Source organism: Coturnix japonica, chromosome 1 (genome assembly GCF_001577835.2).
Source record: "Coturnix japonica isolate 7356 chromosome 1, Coturnix japonica 2.1, whole genome shotgun sequence".
NCBI classification, from domain to species: Eukaryota; Metazoa; Chordata; class Aves; order Galliformes; family Phasianidae; genus Coturnix; species Coturnix japonica.
Genome location: NC_029516.1, coordinates 48,313,709 through 48,329,990, shown reverse-complemented (window position 1 = coordinate 48,329,990; position 16,282 = coordinate 48,313,709). Strand labels below are relative to the sequence as shown.

General features: G+C 40.0%; 1 protein-coding gene across 5 annotated transcripts in view; it reads right to left on the bottom strand.

Annotated features, from left to right (window-relative positions):
- The window catches only part of LARGE1 (LARGE xylosyl- and glucuronyltransferase 1), a 275,468-nt gene that overhangs the window by 97,605 nt on the left and 161,581 nt on the right, over positions 1-16,282 (bottom strand). For all 5 annotated transcript variants that reach the window (XM_015863596.2, XM_015863603.2, XM_032445042.1 and 2 more), the window contains one exon: positions 13,418-13,589. In XM_015863596.2, the coding sequence (XP_015719082.2) occupies positions 13,418-13,589 (172 nt within the window). The remainder of the gene's footprint in view (positions 1-13,417; positions 13,590-16,282) is intronic.

Here is a 16,282-nt window from a genome sequence, read left to right as displayed (position 1 = left end):
ACAGCTGCCTTAGCATTAGTACTGTAGAAGGTAAGTAGCCAGCAATTTTGAAAAGTTCAGGTTATGTCATTCAATTTGACATTATTGTTCTTCAAGAACCCACTCATGCATGTACCTTGCTCAACAGTGAGTTTCCTCATTATTAAACAAGTGGAAAAGATGGCAGCTTTGAGCACCTGTGTGCAGTTCAGCTCTTAAGAAAATAAATATCTTCTAATTCAGCCATAAAACTAAACTACCAACTATAGAGTTTACAGGAAGGCTGACATAAAGAAGCAGCTGTGGCAGCCGTTTCAAATTAGAAGTGGAAGGACCATTCAGAGAATGGATTTGTACTGAATATAGCTAGTTAGTAAGATTAATGAGTAGAAATCACACTGCATGGTGGTCAGCCTTCAGTAATTACATAGCAACAGGAACTAATTTCAAGGCAATACAAAAGTCTCTCTGAAGTTTGGCTACAACTTTTTCATGGGGTAGAAGTCAAAATGTCATCATGATGTAAAGGGAAAGAAGAAAGTTTACAATACTTAACAATAACCTTTGACTTATTATTGGAAACTTCTTGACTTGAGAAAGGAGTTGAAGAGGAAGAAGAGAGTTATGTCCAACTATATATATCTTTGTTATATTGCACAGAAATTTTCTCATGTGAAAACTTCAAGATCATAGAGGGGATTTCCAGTACCATAAACTGAAGGATACGGAGCATCTTAGCATGCCATGTCTCTGAAAAGGTTGGAGGGAGATATTCAGAAAGTGGGAAAGAAACCTTGTTTCCCACTAATCAGAAGTCTCCAGCAGGGATGAGAAACTCAGAACTGAACCTGGAGAACTGAAGGCCATTTAAGAGCAATAGCAGACTTGTCCAGGATTGTACAGGGCTCAGTAACCATAAAACACTTCTGAACTTCATGGCACTCCCTGCTGCCTGCTTGCCCTTGGCAAGGGGGACTCCTGCAAGAACCCAGAAGGAAACTTCAATGGTATTTAAAATGTAACTATCAGGCAGGAAAAGTTCTCTCATAATGGATGCAACAGATTAGAGAGAACTGATAGAGTCATGCCTTTCCATAGCAACACCGATCAGTAACAATCCCTACTGCTGTCTGTCTATGCTTCTTAACCCTCTTCCCAAACAAGTTGCGTGACTCCTAATAAAACCATGAATCTGTAACCATTTCCTTTCAGCAGCACTTTGCCAGGACAAGGTATATAGTCTACAACTGCTCCATGACTTCAATTTGAAGTCTGATAAGAAACATACACAGTAATCTATCAATTAAGAGTGCTGATGTGCTCCAGTGGTCTCCTGCTCTAGGAAAGCCAAGTAAGGGGGTAGATGGGGACGCAGACTTTTGGAATCTCCATTACCAACCTTTATTAACCCAGGATATTTTGCAGAGCACAGCTGTTAGAAGGTCTCACACAGAGAAAGGGAAAGTCCTTGACATAGAGGGATCCCAAACAATTTAGGGCTTGACAGGTCAGGACCAACATCCGAAACCAGCAGACTATCAGTATGCTGCTAGAACCGACTCTCAGCATGAAGCAGTGCTTTATAAGAGGGCTGCCTCGTTCGGCAGTTCTCACTTCAGCCTCTGAAGAGTCTCAAGGAGCAGCCCCATGCAGAGCACATTAAAGTAGCCCAGTCTTTTGATAACTACAACTGTCACGACAAGCTGTTTTTATACTAAGTCCCTGGTGCATATTCTTACTTCCTCTCTTGCTATGTTTTTGCCTCAGTATTTACTCATGCAGACTGATTACCCAGCCCTGAACTAAGCTCAATTTCTTTTTGACTTCCAAGTTAAGAAAAATGAATTTACTGTTACTTTTTCCTTTATTCCCACACAATCAGTCTTTCCTCTTGGATTTAAGTATTTGCTTCACTTTTTTGTTGTTGTTTATTACATAATTCCGACACTTTATGGAACCCCTGTAGTGTACTGTGATATATCAGCAAAAAGGCCAGTGTTAAAGACACTGTGTGAAGAGGAGAGAGGAAAAAAAAAAGATTCTCATAAAAACTGCCACCCACAACAGCATGTTTCTATGGTAATACAGGACTGCTTTGGGTTGTTATAGCAACTAAACCTTTAAAAGCAATAGCATAAAACCAAAGCAAAAAAAAAAAATCATGGAATGGGACTTCATTACTGCTGTTCTTGATTTTACTGATCACTCTCAGCCCTCCTGCCCCACACAGACACTAGATTGGGCGTTATTGTGAACAAAGCCCTTTTGGAAAAAGAAAACCACTTGGCTCCATAGCAGTGGGTTTGCAGAAACTTTTAACCACTTTCTTCTATAAGCCAGAACTGAAAGCGTTAATCCACAAGAAGAGCTCCTGAACCATAAAGCAAAACAAATAGAAGTATATTAATAAGGACAGTAGGACCAGTTGATGATCCCGACCAAGTTGGTGTGATACCTGTAGCACCCATCTCACAGGAGGGTAAGACCCAAATTGCACTGACGTAAATGCCATCAAAATGAATAGTTCATTATCTCCTTGGCAAGATTCTTCATATAGTCAGATGCTGCTGCCAAGGAAATGCAAGAAGTTTCTAGATACATATACTTATTTCTCTATAGCTTCGCAGACATGTACTGTGATATATGATGTTTCAAGCTAATCCCATGGAAATTTCAAGATAAACTATCTTGACTAACTTGGGATGTGTTTTCACTTTTCTCTTTTCCTGTGTTTTCTTCCTGCTCATTATCCTATATATCCACTCCCACTTTTCATCTCCATGCTATTTTCTTGTTTACTTACCAGTTATATCCACTTCCATTTTTACATTTCAAAGAACAACGTGATTGTGATAATTTTACCAACAGTATGCAAACATCACCCCCTGTTTCCTCTACGTTGCCATAAAACTCATACTCAGTAGTATGTCCTTTTACTTCACTGCTTACTCACTTCAACCTTCATACACATCAGACCTGTCTGAGGTCACCCAGCTCTTTTTACTTGTGACCCATAACAGGGGTCTAAAGTTGAATGAAGTACATATTTAAAGAATGCTCCCCTGATTATTCCAGGTGTTTTTTGTGGTTTTTTTGTTTGTTTGTTGTTTTTTTTTTAAGCCTATAAAGTCAGCTCTAAAGTTTAAGCAAATCAGGCAATACAGGAGCTAGAATCCTTTACTGATGTAAGTCAGAATCATTCACTTCACTCTGATGTTTTATAAAGCCAGTTTATATGAGCTGAGATGTGCTTTCACAGGATTTTAGGATACCAGTGTAACAATATTCATGTCATCATTTCTTAGCAGTGCGGGAAAGCACCTGAATCTCCAAATACAGTAAAAACTGGTACCAACCTGTCTCTGAAGTAGGCTGGCAAAAAGCCTGTTGACAGTCCTACAGATGCCACTAGGCACCTACAATAATCGTATCCTGAAGCACGCCAGAATATTATTATTGTCTTTAAATATGACCATTTTCAGGAAGATATGGTAATATCATGAATTAATGAAGTTGAGGGGACTCTCAGCCAGTTTGGGGGGGGGGGGGCTGTACATTTCAGTAGGTGAGCACAAACTGGCTCGCAGTTCCTGTTGTTAGAAGAATGGAAGCACGGAGTAGGCCAAGGCCAAGGATGTAGGAGAAAATTATTATGATAACCCATATTACAATAGGGCTCCAATCTTGCTCAAAGGTACCAGTCTCTCAGCAGGGGAGAAGTAGTAAGTATGTGCTGGTCCTCAGCTTTTGTATGGTTCACAGTCTGGCTTATTTGTCAATAGTACCATTGAATGTTACAGAATGTTCCTAGCTACACTTCCACATGTACACCCATCCAGAAATTCTCTTGGTACAACTGAATAGCATAAATTTGACAGCTTCCCCTGTTGCTAAGTAGAAAGAAAAATCACCACGTTTCCCAACACGAACATAAGAGTTTTACAGATGCACCATACATGAAACTTAAGCCCAAACTATAAATTTTGTTGCAACTAAAATTGGGAAACATAATAAAAATACAGAGAAGCTACGGACATGATTGGTCTCTGAGTTTTACTCTCAGCTTATCAAGCACCTTTTAGTATGTTTCTGCAAGGGCAAGAACAAAAATCTTTGGTTTTAGCACTATCCCAAAGCACAGAAATGATTTACTTGGAGGAAAGTGTCAGAGGAACAAAAACTCCCTCATTTAATTGAACTGCTTGGCCCACGCTGAATGTAAACTAGAGATTAGTGCAAAGAGTATGGAGTAGAGCAAGCTTGAGATTTAAATAAAAAGACAGTGGGTGATGCAGAGTGAAGAGGGCCTTAGAAGACTTACCTACTTCTTTTGTTTGGGGGTTAAAATAAGGGGTTCAGATGACTCTGATTCTCTAAACTGCCTAAAAAAGGGTTAACTTCTGAGGTGTCTACTATTTCCCCAATATTGCATTGATTAATGATTTTCCTTGAAACTGCCAATGTTTCTGTACATGGTGCATTTGTAGGCTAACTTAGTTCAACTACGCAATAAACAAATTCAGTTTTGTATGCTCTTTTCCCTCTTTCCTGGTTGTGCAAACAGCAATACCACACACTCACTCTGTTAATGGGACAGTCATACCACTGAGGGGCAATACATTCTACCTTCCAGCTTGAGCCTGTGAGACAAACTCCCTACAAAACTGTATGCAAATCTTTGTGCTGCCTGCATTACAGTCATGATTTGTAGCAGGAAACTAAGAAAGTGAAACCTCAGATGAGAGCTTTGTAATTGGAAATGGGGCCTTAGGTCCTTAAAACTCCAGACTGCTTATGCAGAACAAGGTAAGCTCAGAGTATATGCCTGGTTCAGGAAGGAGAAAACAGAATATCATGTTATTACAATGCATGTCACAGAACAGTGAAAAGCATATGTGCTTGATAGATTGCATGTAATTAGAATGAGGGCCTCAGGCATGCAAACCTATCTATTAAATATTATTTTTTTTCCAGTATTGCTAATATAACTATCAAACCGTAAAGTAAACTTCATTTCTTAGGTGAAGGACTCGTGCGTCTCATTGGCTTGGCATTTCTTCATACATGCAGAGGTGAATCAACACTTCAAATTCTTAATTGGGATAACAGATACGTTGTAACTCCCTCCATATTCACTACCTGCTCATACACTTGCTCTGCCTTACTGTCAGCTATGGCACGCAGCAGTGACTTGCCAGGGAGAGCACTGCACACACTTGATTTGTGTGCTCCAGCCAAGGGGAGCAGCATCCAAAGGGCGGGGTGGAGAATGCACTTTTCTGAATAGCCTCCAACAAGAACAGAAAGTTAAAGTTGTGAGCTGTTGAGCCAAAGGCACCAAATGTATGAGTTTAATACTGCAGGGGAGGGTAGATTTTCTGCCTCCTGATGTGGGACAAGCACTCTGCTCCCAGGATGGCTTGCTCTGCTCAGCCTTCCCTTAACAAAGATGTGCAAGGCAATTTGGAAATCTCTAAGTCTATTCTCCACAGATGGAGTACTTGAGATTGATAGAATTAATGTCTCTCTAAGCCCCAAGAAAGAGTTCAGAGGAGACAGAAACTGTTTTTTTTATTTCTTTTTCTTTAACACTGGGTGAGTCATACAATGTTTAGTTTGGGTGTTTGATACATCATAGCATCTAAGCCGAAAAAGACAGCCGTAAGAATGAGTGGCAGCTTAACAAAAAATGGAGAGAAATAATGCAGAAAAAGCACTAGATTGATGTCGAGAAGGTAGAAAAGAGCCCTCAGATTTCAGTGCTGCCAACAAGATTTTATTACAAATCTTGTAACATGTGGTGGTTTATCTTATGAAAGCTCCAGTTGAGGAATCAAAGGATGACAAAAGAGTACCAGCTTTCCTTTTTAATTAAAACATCCCTAGCCCTCATAGGAAACAACCTGAAAACATGACCAAAGGGTATCCCTTAGAAACGAAAATGGAAAAATAAAGAACCCACGACTTTTTTTTCTCTTTTTTCTTCATTTTAGAATTTCCCCTACCATGAGTTACACACAATTTTTATACACTCTTGACCCTTAACCTCTGAATATTTCTGCCTGGTGGCAGAAAACAAAGAACCATTCAGCTAAAAAAGAACTACAGATGTTTCAGAAACTGCAGCTATTCTATTTTGGCAGCAATTCATAATCTGAAGTTTCTGATTATGTCCCTTGCCACATTCAAACCCATAAACTAGATTGTGCGCATGCTGATTCTTATAATAAACTCTCCCCACTGGGGCTCTTTTATGGAGGTCAAATTTCCTACAGACTCCTTCCTCAGTAACAGCAAATTATGGCAAAGCAAACTGCTATCAGGAAAAAGAAAGGTCTTCCAAACTGACAACTTATCTGACAAGTGTGGAAAGAAAGATTTTCTTCTTAGACCCTCAGAATCAACACATCATAGAATCATTTGATTCGGAAGGGATTCCCTTAAAGGTCATCTAGTCAAGCTTCCCTGCAATGAGCAGGGACACCTACAGCTAGATGAAATGCCACCCCTTTGCCTGATTCCCTCCTGTTTATCAGCAAAGTTAAATATCCAATTATGGTTAAAAACTTGCTTTTTTTTCCCCTAATATCCTACATGTTTAATTTCTTTGACTCTTCACCAAGATAAATTATAATTCAGTGTTCAGCGCTGCAGTTTCACACACCGGTGATACAATTGCATCACGAGAGAGAGGACAACACACCCCAGCACTTCTATCAGCTATAGCTAACAAGAAGGATTCTTTCTCAATGAAACTTCAAAGCTTCTGCAGCAAAAAAGAAGAAAACAACACGAATCAGGAAAAGAAAATCTTAAGCAGGCAGAGTCTCCACAGGGACCTTTTCAAAGAGGAAATGTATTGCATTTGTGGAATAACCCTAGGATGAGCTACGCACTGTAGTCTAACCATTAAACACTTATACAAGTCTTTCAGAAACTAACAGATGTTCCTTTTATGGGTGAAGACAAGTGCCATTCGGCCTTTTTAGACACCTATAAAATTTCAGATGATTTTAAGCTATTTTAATAGCTGCCTGACAATTTTATTAATGCACTCTGCTACAATGTGATCCTGTTTCCCTCACAAAAAGACTGACTCATACTGTGTTATTTCTTCACATGCTAACGTGTACGTTGCTAATGCCTTCCTCTTGAACAGTGAGAAAAGAAAGGCTATTGTACTGACCAGAGGATACAGAAAGATCACTGCAGGGTTTAACACAAGCAGTATGTCAGCCTGCAGAGATTCTGTCTCAGAATGATCTGTGGAAGCTTTAATGACTTACTGATTGTAAACTGAGAGACTGGACTACGGAACCTGCTTGGAAAAAACTTTGGGGTTCAAATCCCAGCTTCAGCCATAGGTGACAATGAAATTTCAATTTTAATCTTGGCAGCAATAGAGTATTTTATATCATCACAAGACCAGAATACCTATAAAAAGTGTAATCCTTGCAGAAGAACCTAGGACTGTGACAGGCACAGTTTATTAACACAGGGCTTCACTGGTAGAGTCAAATTCATGCACATTTAGACAGCACATGCTGGCTCTGCCTGACTCTCACTGGTGCTACCAGCATCTCACTTTCTGGCACACCAAATTCAAACACAAATTAAAAGTCATGCATGTATGTCATACTAAAACCTTACATGTAACAGTTCTTATAGTATCGTCACTACTGAACCACCTACAGCACCTACTGGCACATTTTTGGAGTGGCTGTGATTTTTTCATTTGCTCGTTTTCCCAAAGAACCTCAGAACTAACCTGAATGTAGACTGTTACCTCAGGCATTCTGCAGTGCAGTATGCCAGAGCACTCCCTTGCTGAGTGGTTAAGAATTCTAGGTTTGGGATTGACAATATGCCAATCCTTCCTCAGCTGTGGGCACTTGATCCTGCACCAAAATCACTGTTGACCTTTTCTGGTATTTGTGATATATGTATGGATTTTTATCAATGTTTGAGCTCCTGACACAAAGCAAACACCGATTGCATGTTCTTCCTCATGCAAAATATGAATATAGGAACCACAGTCTTTCTCTCAAGCTTGTTATTTCTCCTTTTTGGATGCCTTGGTAATGAAGGAAGGTGATTCTGCCTTTATGTCTTATTCAGCATTCCACAGAAGACTAATTTTCTGAGATCAACACTAATTGTAGTTTATATTCTCTGGATGATTTAATCTACAGGTAGAGTTATTTGGAACACACCAGTTAATTTCTATCCTGCTGTACTGTCTAAACGTAATTAAAACATTCATTGTATTAGCCGTCTGGATTGTGAGACTAACATATTGTGGTAGGTCATCACTTCTCAATAAAGCCTCTGAGATACTGCACGTACTTAGACATGGAATTCCATTTAATGAAGTGCTCTCAACACTTAACTCTACAGAGACTGTTCAGGTCTCACTTGTGGGCCTCATCTCTGTCTCATGTACAGTGATGGCCTAAGGGAACTGGGCAGACAGGAGAATGGTCACCTAAGACTAAGTAGAGCACAAAGATTGTTTCTTGCTATTCATATATTGCCAGGTGGCCAAGAAGGCCAAAGGCATCCTGTCTTATACCAGCATTAGTGCAGCCAGCAGGACCAGGGAGGTGACCATCCCTCTCTACTGAGCACTGGTGAGGCTGCACCTCCAGTGCTGTGTTCAGTTCTGGGCCCCTCACTGCTAGAAAGACATGGAGGCCCTGGAGCGTGTCCATAGAAGGGCAGCAGAGCTGTGAGGGGTCTGGAACACAAGTGTGATGGGGAGCAGCTGAGGGAAATGGGACTATTCAGTCTGAGAAGAAAAGGCTCAGGGGAGATCTTATCAGTCTCCACAATGACCTGAAAGGAGGTTGTGCTGAGGTGGGGATCAGCCTCTTCTTCCCAGGTAACAGTGATAAGACAAGAGGGGATGTCTCAAGTTGCACCAGGGAAGGTTCAGGTTGAATATTAGGAACAATTTCTTCCCAGAAGGAGCGGTGCTGTAGTGACACACGCTGCCAAGGGAAGTGGTGGAGTCACCATCTCAGGAGATGTTCCAGAAAAACATAAACATTGCATAGAGTGAGCGGCCACTGGTGGCAGGGCTAGATGATCTTAGTGGTCCTTTCAACCTTGATCCTTAGTAGTTCAATGATTCTGTGGTATGTAAAGCACACATGATACATAGAGGCTGTGATCCTGTCTGGAACAGCAACCTGTAACAAATAACTATAATAACTGTAATAGTCAGATCCCAAATAAATTCACATAGATATTTAAAGTGAATGCTCTTGAGAACCCCTGTTAAGCAAGTAGTTAAAGTGAGAAGCTTAGAATAAAACCAACCACGTTTCAATACCAAGAATCTGGGTAAGCAAGAATATCAAAACAATTATCTGATGTGGCCTTTAAAATAAGTTTAAGATTGATGGCAGAGAGCATGGCTTTGGACTGGCTCTTTTCTCCGAAGAATTCACACAATTTCTGCAATAAAAGTATATTGGTTACACTAATCCTTGCTGTCTGAAATACTCTGCAGCACTTTGTCTAAGAATGCATATGATCTACAGTCCCATTCTTCTGCCCTCAGGCTAGATGCTTTCTCAAGTGTAGAACTGTCAAAATCCCGCGAAAGATGAGTACAAAACCTAATCAGTGTCAACTAAGTCACAGAAAACATGCATGACAGGTTATCTTCACTAGACGGACTGCAGACTCACACCTTTGAAGTCAATATTTGGAGGTATATATATATATTTATATCTGTCCTAGAGAAACAGACTACTTATCTTTGGGAGAACGAGAGAGAATGATACTAAGGAAGAAATGTTCAAATCCCAGCTGAAAAGCTATATCTGACTCTTGAAGTAAGTTACTGGTTTCCAAAGACATATTTACACACAAAGACTGAAACTTGCATTTGAAAGTAATAATTATACAATCTTTAGTAATTGCTGAAAGAAAGTTTTAAATGTCACATTGCTGAGAGACAATTTCAGAGCTCTGAGAGAGCTCTTCTGAAAAGAGGTGTGAATTTCTCCCTAAGCCTAAGGTTGCCACTTCAAAGAGGAGATTTTCAAATAAATTCACATATGTAGAGCCTTAATTTGTGCACAGGATAGTTGTACCATTTATTATAAGGGCATATGCAAAGAGCTTATCAGAAAAGGGCAGAAGAGCAGTAATTTACAAAGGAATTCTACTCAATTTTTTCCTTCTGCAGAGTGGATATAATAGTAGTTTTAACAACTAATATATTAAGCTTCTATGTAAGGGTCTGATCTTTTCTGCAGCCCTTGAAATGACTGAAAGAACCTTTGCAGAACAAGGACACTGGGTATTTTAAGTACTATTTAAAAATACACTGAGGGGCCCTTCTACACAGGAAATCATACCTGGCTAAATTGCAAGACAATCCTTAATGTGAAATTGGCTGACACTGGTAAGGACCCCCGGGTCATCTGATTCAACCTCTTTTCAATCAGAACCACTTGGAGCAGGGTGCCCAGGACAATGTCTAGAGGTTTTAAAGATCTCCAAAGAGGAGGACTCTACAGCATCTCTGCCATTGCTTTGTCATTCACACAGTAAAGACATTCTTCCTGGTGTTTAGATGGAACTTAGTTTCTTCCAAGTAGATGACAATCTGAGTTACTGGCCTCTTTGAGTCATTGTTTTCGTTTGAGAAGTATTCTTGGGCACAGAAGTTGTCACAGAGTCTACATCCTTCTCCCATCTCTACCTGACTGCAGATCGGAGGAGGCTGTGCTGGACAATCCCGTGTGCTATCCTGCAGCAACCCACAGAATGGGGTTTCACTGACGTGAAAAATTCTTCTGTGTGCTCAAACAATACCCCGGTACAAGCAGTTTATTATTGCTAATTCAGGCCAACAGTTGGGTATTTGAACATTCCTAGAAGGAAACCTGTGGCTGTAAACTTGCCCTTTAATCTGGGGTCAAGGACAATGTCAGGTTCCTTTGGAGATTAGAACTTGGCTTCCCAAGAGTTCTGCATTTCTTTTAAGTGATATTTCAACAAACACACTGAATTGTCTCAAAGGAACCTTCATAATCATATTTGGTACTTCTGAAGGGAGAAATGAGGAGATGACTACATTTGTTTAAAACTAGACCCTTTATATGAATATTTGGGGCTAAAGACATGAGGCATTGCTAGGAAAAATAAAATGACACTGACAAGAAACTGAGAATTGCTTTGTGAGTTAAACCAGTCTTTTACTAAGTAGTAAAAGAACAGCAGCCCTCCAGACTATTTGCCCTTGTCTTCCACAATCCATTTCCACTGAATCTTTGCCTAATGGGACTGCACTTTATAAAATAAGCTGCACCACAAGCTTGGACTGAGACACTTTCTATTTCCCTCTTCCCTCCAGGATTTTGCATCACTTTTTTGGGCATACATGCTTTCCTGAGTCCTCTCCCACCCCGCTGAGCTCCCTGCTCTACGGGATTGTGCTATTAAGCCTTTATTTGTATGTGACCATCTGGGAGGTGAGCAGATGTAGACACTGAGCAATTTGTCGCTACATGTAAAACACTGTGGAGAAGCAGGTGGTCAGCAGGAATTAAGAAGACAAAGCAGACAACTTACAAAATCATACGTGTGTGACACGGGAGTGATAGGTATGTTATGAGTGCTGGCAGGTGCACGGGAATTCTGGCTCTGTGTGTGACTTAGAGCTTTCCACAGCTCTAATTAGCTGAATGACTGCCTAGATTTATAGAGATCCTCGACTTACACCTGCTTTTTTGGCTTTCAGCAATCATCCTTGTCCCTATTTCCATCTCTTTTTTTTCAGTCTTAGTCCTTCATTTGCTCCCTATTCCCTTCTTTACAAGTTTGGCTTGTATGCTTATTTTCTTACCCCATTAAAAAGAGAGGCCTTCATTGAAAGTAGGGCAGAAAACATAAGCAAGGAGAGGATCTGTCTAATTTCAATTCATACATGCCATGAAACAGGCCATGTTCATACACTTCTCTTTACCTGCTAGAGAATGTGCATACACTATATTGAGTGAAGTATTACTATTAATGGGACAATATTATACAGCGAGACAGTGCAATAGCACAGCATCACTCACTGTGCATACATTTACAAAAAAAATGTGGTTGTTAAGGTACGTGTTTATATGAAATTCCAGTTTCATTGTAGGGAAAGGCTTTGTGAAGAGGTCTGAACATGAGGTCCTGAGCAGGTCTCCTCAAGAAGAGGATAATCTTTATATTCCTTAATGAAGAAAGCTCATGTATGGTTCAGTGAAGCAAGCGGATGAGTGCTTCAGGTTTGGATATTGATATTTCCAGAAAATGGAAAGGAAAAAAAATGCACTGAGAAGTTAGCGCTCGAACTGAGTGCTTGATGGTAGAGCCGAAGATAATTGCTACTGCCTGTTAGCTGGGTACAGGGAAAGGCAAAAATGCATTCTAGGTTTCAGTGCCGGTTAAGTAGATTGAATGCACTCTCTTTTCTGTCGCCTTTGTAAATGAATGGCTTATTTTGGTTTCTGTAAATAAATTCTCCCATTCGCTTAGACTGACTTTTATCTGAGGTGATTTAAAGAGAACTGACGAACATCAAGGCTGAACTTCCATGGGGCTGTGAGCCATCAAAGTAGGACAATGGAATGCCTCTGCATGTACCAGCTCTCCAGTACTTATTGCGAGGGCAAGAGAAATGCAGGGCATGCCTCTGACCCTGAAGAGCGGGCAACACGCAAGTCTGAGAGAATTAATTAGGTGGTTTTAGCCATGTGCTAGCCAGGAAAGAACTCTGGTTTGTGACAAGGAAGCAGGGAGCCTTTCTGTCACCGTTTTATTGTACAGTTACTCTAACAGTGTCCCTTCTTTGTCAGACTATGAAGGATGTTTTTTAGGAGCAGGAGGATATGGGGAAGGAAGCTACATTAGGTGAACACATCCAGGTGAACACATCCAGATGCCTCTATCAACTCTTTAAGCAGGAGGAAACAGTAACTCAATTCTACTCAGATGTATACATTTGCCTCCTCCACCCTCCTCCTCAGTTTGAACATGATCCAAGCTTCATTCACTGTCAGTGGCTCCACAGAAGAGTTACATGAAAAACAAGTGTTAATTAGTTTTTATTAATAAGAAGTAATATTAAACCAGTGCTCCCAAGTATTGAATACAAACAGGGGTTGAATGTTACTTCAGTAAAGCATGTTCATAATTGTAAAAATCTTGCCTGCTCCAAATAATTGGATCAATAGAACAAACTACACAATCTACACAAAGTGTTGTCCATCATTCTGTGTGAGACATCGTTGAGGAAAGAGTTCACAAATGGAACAACTACACTGAAAGAATGAAAACATCCAGTGTAACTCAGATTGCCCTTTACCTCTACCTCCCCACTCTGCTGTCTGCTTTACCACTGTCCCTCCTCCACAAATAAAAAGTAAAACCATCATTGGAATACCTTTGAACTTGTGAAAGACGGCCCACAGCTCAGCAATGTCAGTGGCAAACGTTATGTCTGTGTCCAGGACAATCACTCGCTCAAGATTGGAAGGCAGAGTTTTAGTCAGAACCAACTTCATCAGTCCGTAAATCCCCGAGTAGTGTTTGTTGGGGATCCATGATACTTCCGACTAACAGGAAAAGGGAAATGGGAGAGAGAAAGAAAAAAAAAAAAACTTAATTAGATACATACTCTCTTTCTGACTCTTGTTTCTTGTAACAGTGGAAGATATCTGAGTATCAGCAATACAGAACCAACTAAAAATGTTGTTTCCAAATAAACATCAGAAGTTCCGAAATACGCTGAAGTTTCTGAGCGCTGGAACAAAAAAGTCCATTGAGGCAACTTCGTAATACAATACAACTAAAATCAGGTGAGTCTTTCCACCATAGAACATGACATAGAAGTTCTGAGATATCCACATACCCTGACAAAAGTGAAGTATACCTTTAATCCAACACTCCATGTGCATTTTACATTACTTTCTTTTTCAAGCGGGAAAAAAAAAAGTTTTTGTTTGCTCTTCCCAGAATTTTCTGACTGTGAAGTAGAACAATTTTTCTTTTTCCCCCTTTTCTTTATTACAGATTTATAGGTCAGAATTTTAAAATGCCACTCATTTGGAACAATGGGCCAGAAAATTGCAAAACGTTTTCTTTGCTGACAGCTCAAATTTTCCTTAGACCTTACACCCTTAACTTATAACTGCTGACATCACACAGACATGCTCAAAGGCAGAGAAGATTTGTAGCCATATTTTTTGTTTTTTTTTATATATGAATGGGACAAAGCTAAACATTTGTACTTCTTCCACAAGGGCTAAACAAAGCATTTTTACAGCTTCCAAAGTTAGTTAGGAGGCTTTCCATGTCTCACTGTGCTACTGGCACAAGATTGTTCCACGAGCTACCCTTCACTTTCCTCTTATGAGCTCAAGTTCTTGAATACCAGAAGTCATCACTGAAAAGTGGGATATAAAAGTTTTTGAAAAGCTCCTCGCTTAATGTTCTAAAAGGAATGCACTGAAATTCTCAGATGTTTACTAAGTTTTCTTTGGAGTGGTGCTCCCATTAACTCCCATTAGTGTTTTGAATTTCAGCAGCCTGAGTGAGAAAGGTTTCAGGACTTGGCCTGGAATATTATACTTTAGAGAAGGTTGGTGGAAGCCCAGTGCATTCATAAAACTCTGAAGTTTGATTCTGTTGTTCAAATGTCTCATATCAGTTTATTGGCACTGTAAAATTTATTACGCGAAAGAGCTTTCGCACATAAGAAGTCACTTCCTCCAAAATCTTTCAAGAAAACCTTCCTGTAACAGAAACGATTCCTACACTTTATTGGATTGGATTGGATTGGATTGGAAGTTGGAAGAGTGGTTAAAGAAAAGCTAATAATAGCTACTTAAAGTGCCTTTCCTTCTGTATATAAAGTAACAAGGCTTCTATCAGTGTAAGCTGACCTTCTCTTTTCATTCTAAAAAAAAACCACAACTCCTGTATTCTCACAGTCCATGTATTAGGGCAGATCTTTCCCTCTCTAAGTTAATTAAAAGACTGAAGATACCAGAACAAACCTTTACAGAGAGAAGTTAAATTTTAAGGGGAAAGGCAGGAAAATCAGATTATCTTAAAGCAACTTCCAAGGTGTGAAGTTGTTTGTTTGTTTGTTGTTTGTTGTTGGTTTTTGCATTTTTTCAAAACATCTAATCCTGGCAATCAATGAGTGCATTCACTTGCCTGCACATACAGTTTGCATATAATCATCTGTTCACACTACCTTGCTGGCACTGTCACCTAAACAAGTGGTTGTGCTACATACTTGTGCTCTCCTCTGTAAGATTTGTACTGCTGAATGCCAGAATTAGTAGAAGCAAGTGAATGGGCAAAACTGAAAGTGCTCTGATAGAAACCACTATGTAATAAATAAATAAATTCAAGAGTGAAGCAACACACAAAATGGTTTCATTTATGAAGCCATCATTCTTATTTCATTCTTGCTTGCTTGTTCTCTCCGTAATTTGTATGGTGCTTAGAAGAGAAATCTAATTTGTCTTCCTGAAATACTCTACTACTTAGTCTCTAAGCATACACACATGAATCTCCATACTCTCTAGAACTGTTTTCTATGTGTGACAAAGAGAATTTCAAACCCAGGCCCTCAAAACTCCAGGTATTTGTGATCCCATTTCTCCCACACGATGGCACAAAGAACTGACCAGCACACCAACATGCCAGCAAAGCAGTATTTATCTTGGATCCCCAACCTCTGCACATCATCTGGAATCTGTCACCTTACATAGCTGTGCTATACCAGCCATGGGGATCAGCTCTCTAGCCATACTGACATAATGCAGGAGTTAATGTAATTTTTGAGACCGGAGCTTGCTTTTAGTGTTATCCATTCCCGTGTTATTAATTTTGGATGGCATGTCCCTCATTTAATTAGTCCAAATGCAATACTGCTCCAGAATGACTTCTAATATGTTTATGCAAATGAGCCTAATATGGCAGGGGCTCAGATGTCTCCTGCATAGCCTGAGACAAGCAGAAAACGGAAAAGGCAGCTGGAAAAGAGTCACCTTCAGGAGCCATTACTTCCTTTTCCCTCAAGATTCCCAAAACATCATCAAAACAGCAGGATTGCCACCCTGAAGCCTGTTACTTGAAACAATTGCATCTGAAAATGAAAAGGAGCGGTCTCTGTTCCAAGTGGTCCACAGTGTTTGATTTGAGCCTCCGTTGAAGCTTAAACTGTCAGCTGGTTTGACTTACCTGAAATTTTCTCTCCTCCTGATGTAGTGTTGGCTAACACATAAGCAGGGGT